The sequence below is a fragment of the Columba livia genome, chromosome 9, assembly GCF_036013475.1.
Source record: "Columba livia isolate bColLiv1 breed racing homer chromosome 9, bColLiv1.pat.W.v2, whole genome shotgun sequence".
In the NCBI taxonomy this organism is placed as follows: Eukaryota; Metazoa; Chordata; class Aves; order Columbiformes; family Columbidae; genus Columba; species Columba livia.
Window position 1 is genome coordinate 11398731 of NC_088610.1, and position 12186 is coordinate 11410916.

The window sequence follows — 12186 nt, forward strand, 5'->3', positions numbered from 1 at the left end:
ACAAAATGCAGACAAGCCCAGGAGGAATTAAAAATTACTACCCTGTAAGGGCAAAAATGAAAACATTACATACTGTGAAACATCATGAAGGCCTTTTAAACTTACGCTTGACAGAAAACAAACTTTAAAAGCAATCATTACTAACAGTTAAATGAACTCACATTTTTAGAGACCAAATTCAAACTCGAATTGCATAACTTTTCCAGTATTTTTATTTTAGACTACAAAAAGAGTATGTACAAAATGTTTCAATTATTATCTCTTTTCAAAAAAGATCCCCGTTGCCTTCTCAGTAATGAATTACTCTTTGCATGAAGTGGTTCTTTATACTGAACAGAAGGGGTGTAATGCAATTACATCTGATGTAAAGCTGACTTGAGGTGGAACTAAACAAATTTTGCTTCCAGGCTGGGTCTTTGCAATTTGATTTTTTCACTCCATCTTGTTTTTAAAGAATAATCATGTTGGAAGTATGAAACCTCAACTAGAGCTAGTTGTTTCTCCTGCATGATAAAAACTAATTAACTCTTCATTTTATCTAGTGTTTTAATTCAGCAACCATCAACCTCTCTGCTAGCTATTTCTTTAATTTATCAACTGAAATCTACTATAATCATATATGATCAACAATACTCTGATGAGGTATTTTCTTTCAATAAGCTGATTTCTATTCTGCTGAACTTAAGAGCCCCAAGAATTGTCTGTGTCACATTGTACCAAACTCCTTAGCACAAATACGTGCAAAGTGAATCAGCACTACCCATAGAGGCACTACAATGCTTATGTAATAAATGTAAAAGATGTTACAGTCCTCTTCTTGTCATTCAGTGTGCTCTTGATTCAGTTGTCCTCACATTAAAACTTTCAATTAAAAATTAGTAACCATTGAACTTCCAAGAAGCTGAAAAAGCCCTCTGATCTACTCCTGGAGCCTAGGTGTTTTTTTGAGCTTTTCCTTCCTCCTCCAAACCCTGGCGATGCCCACTTTTACAATCCTCTACTGAGTTAGGGAGGGGAGTCAGCTCACAAAGATGCTGTACATGCAACCTCCACAGCCACAGGAACATCTTGCAGTCTCATTATCACACACGCTCTGTTCCACAGGAATTGTCTCTATAGACGTTTTCACTCCATTTGCTATAGAGTACATGAAGGCACATAGTTGTCACAGACCAGTTAGTGAACCATAATTTCTATGTAGCAATTTCATACTGTTTTAATGCTTTCAAAAAAAGTAAGCATTATTTCAATGAGTCCTACTACAATTCTTTTACCTCCGCCCATTCATATGAACCAATGTTCCCAAATGATGTTCCTCCCCACGAGCAGAAAACAATGGTCCGATCAGGCGTCCAGCCTTTCTTCACCTTCAACATCAAGGCTTGTAAAAATGCTGTGATGACTGCAGTGCTACTGGCCCATTCTTGTCCACCGTAAGTATTTAAACTGCTGTGATGACTACCAATGATGACGTACCTGTCTGACATGTGAAAAAAAGACAGAAAAGAGAATCTTATTTCTTCTGGATACCAGCATTAAAATAATTTTTTAAAAACCCGAAAGATTAACTCTATTAGTAGTCTGTGATGTCATTAATACAACACAAAGCTGTCAACAAAAACATATGATCATGTGCAAGACGGTCATACAATATAAATGCATAAACTGTGAATACTACTTAAAAATAAACTAGTAAATAAATACAGGTATATATTTTCCCAATTTAATTCCCGTGCCCTTGACTTTATTATTTGCTTATTACTCTCCCTTAAAATCTGATACATACAATTTTTACAGCCAGGACTTTGTCATATAGATAACCTACTAAGGTTCCATGCTCCCATTAGAATATTATGCAAAAACACAAATTAATAAGCAGGAAGCTCTATCTTCAATACATATTAGCGTTCAAAGAAGAAAACAAAAGGTGTGGTAAGTACAATGAGAAACATGGAGAAAATACATAAAGTATCAGTACTCCCTCACCTGGAAGACTGTGTTCAGTGTTCACCACCCTATCTCAAAAAAGACATTGTAGAAACAGCAGTTGAGAAGCTGGTAACCAGAACGGTTAGATATCAGGACTTAGACTTCCATGTAAGGAGACACTGAAAAGACCTGGATTGCAGGTTTAGAGAAGAGACATGACAGAGGAATAGAGATAATGAATGATACAGAAACGGTAAGTCAGACCTAGCACCTATGATGATAGTGGAAGAAAGTATTTTATCAAATGAAAGGCAAGAAGTTTCAACCTGAAATAGAGTATGACTATGGTTATCCAGAAAAAAAAACACTTTTTTTTTTTTTCCCAGAGAAATTAAATGAAATCCTCACCTCTCATGGCATAATACATAATCTAAATACTAACTCACAAGTGTAAAGAACCAAAAGGATGATGTGATATGAAACAACATGAACAACTAGTGTGACTGGTGCATGCCAAGAAGCCTAAGGAGAGTTATGCTGAATGGCTTATAAAATTCTATTTGACCTTCTGTATGAGATGAATTCACAACCAAAGTATTTTTGACGCATTGTGTTCTGATATTTAGTGAAGTCTTTCTGGTCCAGATCCAGACTTTTGAAGGTGTTTTTTCCATGTTTCAGGATACTGATAGAGAACAGAATAGTTATCAAGTGATGTGAGATCCACAATTATCTCTGGGTGTCATCTGGGTTTCAAAAAGTGCAAAAGGTTTTCATTTGCAAACAGTATTCTTTCTTTATTCATTCTTCACTGGAGTCAGTACACCTGAATGTAGCAACACATAGGTGGCAAAATGCCCATGTTTTATATTGCTTATAAAATTAAATATCTACTCCTCAATATTTTTTGCAGTAATTGCTGCCCAGAAACGATTTTAACTGAACACCAACATACTTTGGTTATAAAACCATTCTCTATCAAACTCGAATTTTACCAGTTTTGTTCAACAAAATACATGGCAATGTATTTTATATGGAATCAAAAATGCTTTACAAACAGGGGATCTGTGATCTCGCTATGACAAAATATTTTCAGTCAACTGCTTGGGGCTATATAGGTATGTAAATTAAAATTTCCTCCTAAAAGCAGATATGTAAAATGCAAATTTAAGTGGACATAATAATTTAATGTAACAAAATGCGATCTAAATCACATAATTGTGTATGGCATCATGAGATCGCAGAATCACAGAATGGTTGGCATTGGAAGGGACCTCTGGAGATTATTTAGTCAAACCCATCTCCTAAAGCAGGTTCACTGAGATGTTTCATTACAGTGAAACATTCATTCATTGACAGTGAAAAATCATAGGATCTTCAGCTCACTTAATGTTAGGAATTAGGAACAGAAATTAATGGCCTTACAGGCTTCTAGGTCATTAGAGGATGTGCCACTAACACAGGGTGATCAGAAAGGATCAGTGCTTGCCCCGTGTTATAACCTCCGTGCATGTGAAGGGGAGTGGAAAGAGACCATATATAAAATAGTATAGGACATTTTGATGAAGAAGAAAGCTGCAAGCAGCAACTTACTGTAGGAGATGCCAGCTGAATGAACAGGGGTAAAACATAACAGCTGGTGCCTCCTTTGAATTTCTTCATCTTTGCACATCTCTCGCTCTTGAACCGAGGAAATACCCTGAAGCACATGACTATACAAAAAGCATAGGAGAAAGGATGACCATGCTTACAGAGGCAGCAGCTGCCCTTTCTCATAATCATTTGCTGAAGCACATAGAGAAAGAGATCATATGGTAAGAAAAAAGAAAAAGAGAGGAGTAGAGATAGAGAAAAAATATTCATCAGATACTTTTGAAAGTGATAAGATGGGACAGTGTTCAGGGTGGTGATGGGTGGGAGAACAGGGATTTACCATTAAAACAAGTGACTTTATGCTTTTTTATATTGTTATATATCTCATTTTCAACCATGTCCAACAGAACTACAAAATCAGTGTTATATTTTTCAGGTTTTAAAAGGGTAGCAGCTATAATATTTCCCCTGCTTCTAAATCTTTTAGTATCTTGGTTGGATTTCAGATGCTCATTGTTACTCCTCAGATCAAATGTCAAAAATGTTTGTGTGTGTGTGTTAGGAAGCATTTAAGCAAAACAAACAAACACCCAAACAAAACCACTAACAAAACCAAATAAAACCAACCAACCAAAAAACACCCCAAAAAAACCAAAACCTGAAACAAGAAAAAACCCACAACGAAAAAAAACACCCTTGGTGATGCTGTGGTCTTTCCTTAAGCACTAAAGATGCATGAAACTAGCAAACTCTATCAAAATGACAGAGAATCAATGCCATGAAAACACCAAGTATTCAAATCAGTTGAGATGGTATGCCTATAGTATCAACTAGGAAAAAGCAGAGAAACAATTAAAGGTTAAACAATTATTCTGTACCAAATGTTACCCATGGTGCACAACAGGCTTAACTTTTCCTTGGTCTTGTTCAGCGAGACATTTACAGGACAAATGGCTGGCATTTGAGTAGTTCTCCTGACTTCATTTCAATATATATCCTTAAATTCTTAAACATATACTGATACAGTTTTAAAAAACAGCTTCTTAGTCAGAATACAATAATAAGATGAAAGTTTCAGGTGTAGAGAAGATAAAGAATTTATTAAACATAAACTGATACAAGCTTCTTATTTCTTGTGTTGCTTCTGTTTCAGTAGACAGTATGTCTAAACATGGCAGTTTCTGCCTCTGAAACTCCACAACGGATGTTGCAAAACATTAACAATAGCAGACTAGTACCTTCAAAGTCTTGAAGGAAATTAAACCCTATACTGAAATTAAATTCCCTGTGCCTCTTTTTTTTTTTAAAACAAACAAACAAGCAAACAAACCAACCTCTTCTAGTGAAAAGTACAGCATTCATCACACAGAAAACTAAGTCATTATTTCAGGAATAAGCCTGCACCTCCTTCATTCCATCACTTAAAATACGAAATGACTGGCCCATTTCTTACGAGACTTTAGATAAATTTGCAGCCTTTCTTCTGAACATAATAAAAAGAGTATTAAGCAAGGCAAATGTGATGATGTTTTGATCATGCCATGTGCACATTAGGAATTGGACTGGGTCTACACACTTTGCAGCTTGTAAGTGGCCAACAACAACGTTCATTTGTGTTGCAGGAACCCTTCAACTTTTAGTCAAATACACTTGCAGACAGAATAAACTCAAAATGTTTTTTCATTCCTGTGAAGTCCTGATTATTGTATTATCTACATACAGCATCAAAGGAGGGAGGGGGTTTGTGGTTTATGTCACAGTTGCACTCAGAATCTTACTAATTCTTAGAGATACAGAACAGTAATTATTATTCCTAGATGTGTATAAAACTAGCTTAAGGAATGATTGTAACACAAAAAAAGGCTGTAGCAAGTGTGATTAATATCTTAGTCACACATTTTTGTACAGTATAATCACATTTGATATTAGATTCTTAACTAAGTCATTGATCATGCTGCTCCACACCTTCATTTCAATAAGACACCTGAAGTTCTGGACTTGAAGCACAGAGTTTATTTATCTCAATTCTGTTGGTATTAGAAAAAAACCAAAACCTTTTCTGAAGTTGTATATGCAGCTTGCATAGTAATTCAAATCATGCAATACAGTACACACTCAAATTAAAACCAACAAAGTTACTTGGTATAAAATACGAAAACTCTCTGTGGTCTACGTGTAATTCCTGCTTATTGAGAAAAAAAACCCCGTATATTTTAACTGTAATATCTCCTTGAGCTCATTTTCTGTTTAACCCTTATGTTCTTTTTTGTCAAATCACAAAATGACTACAAAGGTGCTCTCCTTCCTCTGTATTATTGTATTATCTGGCAAAATAGGACCCTGATCCAAGCTATGACTCCCAGCCACCATGAAACAAATAATTGATGTAGGGCTACTTACCAGGAAATACAGTTCCTTTTAAATATCCAATAACATTAGAAATTGTCTTGTAAGTTGTGACTGACTGAATATTCAGACTGATTATTTTTTTGCCTGTCAAAAGATAAAAATAAAAATTAAAAAAAAAAAAATTGTTAAACTTGTTTATCCAGTCAAGAAATCTAGAGGTGACAATATAAGTTCCCCACACATTAAAAAATAAATAATAATTCTTTCAAAAATGTAAAAACGAAGAAAAAAAGATAGTGAAGAGGAACTAGAGATTAAAACATGAAATATCACATTATTTCTTTAGTTGCATTTTAGCAGTCAGGTTCATAGCTGGAATCTCAAGAGATCTCTATGCCTTGAGTTAAAAGACTGTTCATTTCACCCAAGAAATGCTGCCAGAATACACCAGAAAAAAATAAAAATAGTAGGATTTACATAATTCTGTGTTAAGGAAATTTGTCTTAATCTTCATAGGTTTTTCTCATCTGATCCTTTGCCCAGGTCAATCTTCCAATAACATTCACAAATAATAATAATTCACAAAATTATACCAGGTTCACATTGCACTATTCTTCTGGAGTAACTCCCTATGCTAAATGAGATGGGAAAATTTAGATAGTTACTGATCACTTTGCCAGCATAGCCTTTGGTGATAACCTTGTGAATTTATGCCAGCAGAAGACAGCTTTTGTTGGTTTAGCTGGTATTGACTGAGGAAATGGTGTAAATACATCGGCAGGAAAATTCCAAGACCTGCCAACCTATGAGACTTGCCAGTATTGCTATGTCAGTCGAGACAGGATACAGCCAGAGAAAAGTAAATGTCTTGAGGTAAAAGAGGTTAGAAAAAAGAATTGTCCTTTGCTGAGAACGACTGTTATTCTCTCTGTACCCCGGCTGGGACAGACCAACCACACTAACTCCTGCATTTTGTGGCATCAGAAACAAAACAACTACAGGGAGCTGCTGATAACTTTAAAATGTTTCATTTTCATTATAATAGGCTGCATTAATGTTCATCTCATCAGAAAGGTCATGACTTCTATGTAAGAAAAGTGGAAATGTCTTAAACTGTTTTAAGTTAAATGCTTGCAATTGTATGACAACACCCAGGGGGTCACCCAAGACCTTCAGGGAGGTTCTCTGACCTCCATGGTCCTGCAGAACCCCACCACAGACCTGTGTTTGAAAGCATCTTGGAGCCAGAATTCCTTCAATGTCCATATCCCAACTGTCACAGACCAAAATTAAAACATTCCACGGATCATTTTGTTCTCTATCTCCCAGGCTATTATCCTCCCACAGATGTATTTCTAACAGTTTGTTTCCCAAGATGTGCAGAACAAGCAAGTGGGGAGTTTACTGCAACATGTAAAATAATACATCTCGACGATACTGTTCTTCAAGGTTCATTTGCTGGTACTTCACTGGTAAATTTACTTTAAAATTCTCTTAAAATAAAATCCAATAGATTTTCATTCAGTAGTCTTCATTGATATTTGAAAGAAAGCAAACCAACTGTTAGGATCTTTCTTTGTTTAAAAGAAAAATGTACTAGCAATATTCTTCTACTTTATACTCAGACAGAATCTTCTCTGTTATCAATAGATGTGTCCTCTACGTGACAACTCTGGTTTTGCTAGAACACCACAGTAAAAAAAAAAATGCAAGTCAAGCATAGTCAGTTAAAAATAAACCGCACCACATTATTTTGCAATAATCAATCACAGCAACTTAATATTTTGATCTGTTGTGCATATGTTGGCGTTTCAGCCATAATTAACTTTCCTCTCCTGAAGGACATTACTGTAAGATTTATTCACACCATGTGGTGATGAATTATGTTTGTTCTATAAATCTATAGATATTATTCTAGAATTCTTAAAAAAATATTTCATTTAAAGAAATATTAATTCAAAGAGTTCCTAGCACTGTACTGTCACCTACATTCTTTTTTTAGTCTTTTAAAGCAATGTGAAAACAGCTCATGCCATCCATGTTGACAAAACAGCTTAAATTTAATCCACACTATTCAAGTTACTTCTTGCTGTGGTTTCTCACCACAACCATTCTAGAATCATAGAATTGTTTTGGTTGGAAAAGACCTTTTTCAAGCCAAACCAAACTCCTTTCTTTTTCTAACCTAACAATACTTTAGATATATGTTTCTTTAGGCCTCACTTCAGACAAAAATAAGATAAATCCTTTTGAAGACAACTGACCTAACTATTTTCCCTTAGTCAACATCAGCTATTCAGTCTTCAACTGTCAATAAAGAACTAGAAAATTAACTTCTGGCAATACACACATTCTGGAATCAGATATTTGAGTTAATAGCCATGAAACACAGTAGTCAGATTACAGTGACTTGGGCTTAAAGGCTTAGTACACCAGATGAAAAGGCTGAAAGCACTCTTCGGAGTATAGAGCAGAAGTGAAATTTAATCCCCTTTTAACAGTTGTGACAACAAACGTTGATTCCTAATGCTGTCTTTTAAAGATCTCGACAAATTTCTCTCTTTTTTTTTTTTTCCTGTAGTCTCTAGAAAACTGTGAAGAGAGTTTAGCTTAACATTATTTGAGATACACTTTGAGGTTACATAAGCCAAAAACCACTTCTGAAATAGAAGAACAGAAAAGTATTTATTGCCAATATTTTTATTTATTTATTGAATTGAAATATGTAAATTGTCTCACACCAAATGACTACCTTCTCCTCCCAAAACTACATAGTTATTTTTAGAAATGCATGGTTATTTCCTACTCATTTGATTGACAATTTTAGAACTACAACTCACAGCCTGAAAAATGATTTATGTTCTATTTCTTTCTTTGCTTTTAACCTTATCCCAAGCTCATACTAACACAGAGGAATATAAGTTTTATCCCCATTTTCAAACATGTTGGTTAAATTCTTGAATATTGATCATACTAAACACCTATGATCAGACATTTTTCTGAGCATTCCTTTGAGTACTAGATTTTTAAAAGCATCATTACGGACTCAGGTTTGAAAATTGAACTATTTGACACGATGTTTGCTACTCATATACAAAAATGGCCCTACATGCACATTTAACTCCACAGTAGAAGCATCATGTACTAACTGAATTCATGCATTTTGATGACATAGTTCTTGGATCATAAAACCAGAAGTTATTCGAGAAGACTGCAGAAACAAGGTACATTGAATAACTTCAAGCAACCAAGTTTTTAACATGAATATAATTCCTGCTGAAATCAACATAAACCACACCTTACATTATGCTCAAATAACTCCATTGCTAACGTTTTGAGCACACACTACCAAGTTTTTCAGACACTCCTGAAGGCTAAAATTTTTTTAAATAATGAAAACTACAGTTTTCCTAAGTTATTTGCCTCAAGACTTTAAATAATATCAAATACCACAGAACATGATGATACAGTAAGAACTGCACTCAGTGTAGAAACACCATAAGCTATTTACATACAACGAATAATTAAATATGTCATAGATTTCTTATATTCTATTGGCGATACTGTGCAGAATAATTTGGGCTGGTACATAATATTTGGAATATCCTACTAAATATATCAATATGACAAATATACATTAAAACATATGTAACAGCAGATTTTGCTGTCATTCGAAACAAATGCTTCATTTTCATTAGCTATTTTCCAGAATAAATGAGTAACATTCCATACTACTACTGCCATACCAGTCTGCCTAGTTAATGGGCTTTTGAAATCTTACTGGACTGTGAAAAATATATTTTAGTTAGTTCCCAGTATTTCATCATGTCAACTTAAGTTCAAAACCTTATCTACTCCACATTTTAAACCAGTTTTCAATTAAGTTCAAATATAGGACTTTAAATGAAGAAATGTAAACGTCATAAGCATTTTATGTAACAATATAACTTTTCTACCAAAAAATACTATACGCAACATAACTTCTATACTCCCAAAAGCAAATCAACTTAGAACATAGCATATATTTAATGATTTACATATTATCTCTGAAAAAAATCTTGTGCAACAGCATCAAATTGGATAAGTAAAAATCAATAATGAATCTATGACAATGTGCAGTATTGTTGAATTATAAAATTATTTGTGCAGGAATATGTCAAAAATGCTAGACAAATGTCCCTGTAACAAAATCCTTAAGCAATACACAATCTAGATTCAGTCTCTCTGAAATCTAGTATCCATAATTTTTTTTCCCTACTAGATTTTTATTTGATTAACCAACTATATTGGCTACTAAAAATATACTCTGATTTTTAAATGGATATTCATGGGCTAAGTCTTGGGAAACGGGAGGAGTGCCTGAGGACTGGAGGAAAGCAAATGTCACTCCAGTCTTCAAAAAGGGCCAGAAGGAGGATCGGGGTGACTATAGACTGGTCAGCCTCACCTCCACCCCTGGGAAACTGATGGAACGACTTATCCTTGGTGCCACCTCAAGGCGTATCAGGGATAAGAGGGTCATTAGGGGCAGTCAGCATAGCTTCACCAAGGGGAAGTCATGCTTGACCAACCTCATTGACTTTTATGAGGACATAACAAGATGGATGGATGATGGCAGAACAGTGGATGTGGTCTACCTTGACTTCAGTAAGGCATTTGACACAGTCTCCCACAGCATCCTTACAGCTAAACTGAAGGAATGTGGTCTGGATGACTGGGTAGTGAGGTGGACTGCAAACCGGCTGAAGGGAAGAAGCCAGAGAGTCGTGGTCAATGGGGCAGAGTCCAGTTGGAAGCCTGTATCTAGTGGAGTGCCTCGGGGATCAGTACTGGGGCCAATATTATTCAATATATTCATCAATGATTTGGACGAGGAAATAGAGTGTAGTATCAGCAAGTCTGCTGATGACACCAAGCTGGGAGGAGTGTCTAACACACAAGAATGCTGTGCTGCCATCCAGTGAGACCTGGACAGGCTGGGGAGTTGGGCAGGGAAAACTTCAATGAAATATAACAAGGGGAAGTGTAGAGTCTTGCACCTGTATAGGAACAACCCCAGGTTCCAGTATAAGTTGGGGAATGACCTATTAGAGAGCAGTGTAGGGGAAATGGACCTGGGGGTCCTGGTGGACAGCAGAATGACCATGAGCCAGCACTGTGCCCTTGTGGCTGGGAAGGCCAATGGCATCCTGGGGTGTATTAGAAGGGGGGTGGTTAGTAGGTCGAGAGAGGTTCTCCTTCCCCTCTACTCTGCCCTGATGAGACCACATCTGGAATATTGCGTCCAGTTCTGAGCCCCTCAGTTCCAGAAGGACAGGGAACTGCAGGAGAGAGTCCAGCGTAGGGCAACAAAGATGATTAAGGGAGTGGAATCTCCCTTATGAGGAAAGGCTGAGGGAGCTGGGTCTCTTTAGTTTGGAGAAGAGGAGACTGAGGGGTGACCTCATTGATGTTTACATATATATAAAGCGTGAGTGTCACGAGGATGGAGCCAGGCTCTTCTCCGTGACAACCAATGATAGGACAAGGGGTAATGGGTTCAAACTGGAACACAAAAGGTTCCACTTAAATTTGAGAAGAAACTTCTTCTCAGTAAGGGTGACAGACACTGGACCAGGCTGCCCAGGGAGGTTGTGGAGTCTCCTTCTCTGCAGACACTCAAAACCTGCCTGGATGCCTTCCTGTGTAACCTCATCTAGGTGTTCCTGCTCCGGCAGGGGGATTGGAGTAGCTGATCTTTTGAGGTCCCTTCCAGTCCCTAACACTCTGTGATTCTGTGATGAGTCCTCAAGCCCAGTCTTGTATGGTCATTAATGATGAAAAACCGTTTGTAAGTTATATTCCACTAGACAGAATTACTACAAATACTCAAGAGGTTCACTGACAAGGGATTATTTGTGCCTGACTGAAATCTACAAACTGGCAGATAATTTAAGGAAGAAACTTTACTGCAACACTGCAAGGCAGCTTTCTTCATATATATTTATAGGGGTGCTTCAGTTTTACAACAATCTTCACAATGCTGTAGCAAATATCTTAGCAATATCCTGTAAAAAAAGAAAGCTTCAGAATGCACAGTTTCTCTATAAAACTGCATTCTTACATTCCTCTTAATTGCCCATTTTTGTGGAAAAAGTTCATGGGAGGGCAGAATTTCAGATTAATGAGGATTAACAATGACGCACCGTACTAAACAAAAAGCAAAACTAATTACTAACTTCAACTAAAACAAAGGTAATAACTAACTTCAACTCTCACTATTCACTTTGTAGGTTCTAAGTGTTCAATATATCTCAGGTATTTCTCTCCATATCC

General features: G+C 36.2%; 1 protein-coding gene across 9 annotated transcripts in view; it reads right to left on the bottom strand.

The window, feature by feature from the left end:
• NAALADL2 (N-acetylated alpha-linked acidic dipeptidase like 2) overlaps positions 1 to 12186 on the bottom strand; it is a 455965-nt gene that overhangs the window by 116076 nt on the left and 327703 nt on the right. For all 9 annotated transcript variants that reach the window (XM_065073810.1, XM_065073811.1, XM_065073809.1 and 6 more), the window contains 2 exons: positions 5923 to 6015; positions 1275 to 1480 (listed from right to left, as the gene is read on the bottom strand). In XM_065073810.1, coding sequence (XP_064929882.1) covers positions 1275 to 1480; positions 5923 to 6015 — 299 coding nt within the window. The remainder of the gene's footprint in view (positions 1 to 1274; positions 1481 to 5922; positions 6016 to 12186) is intronic.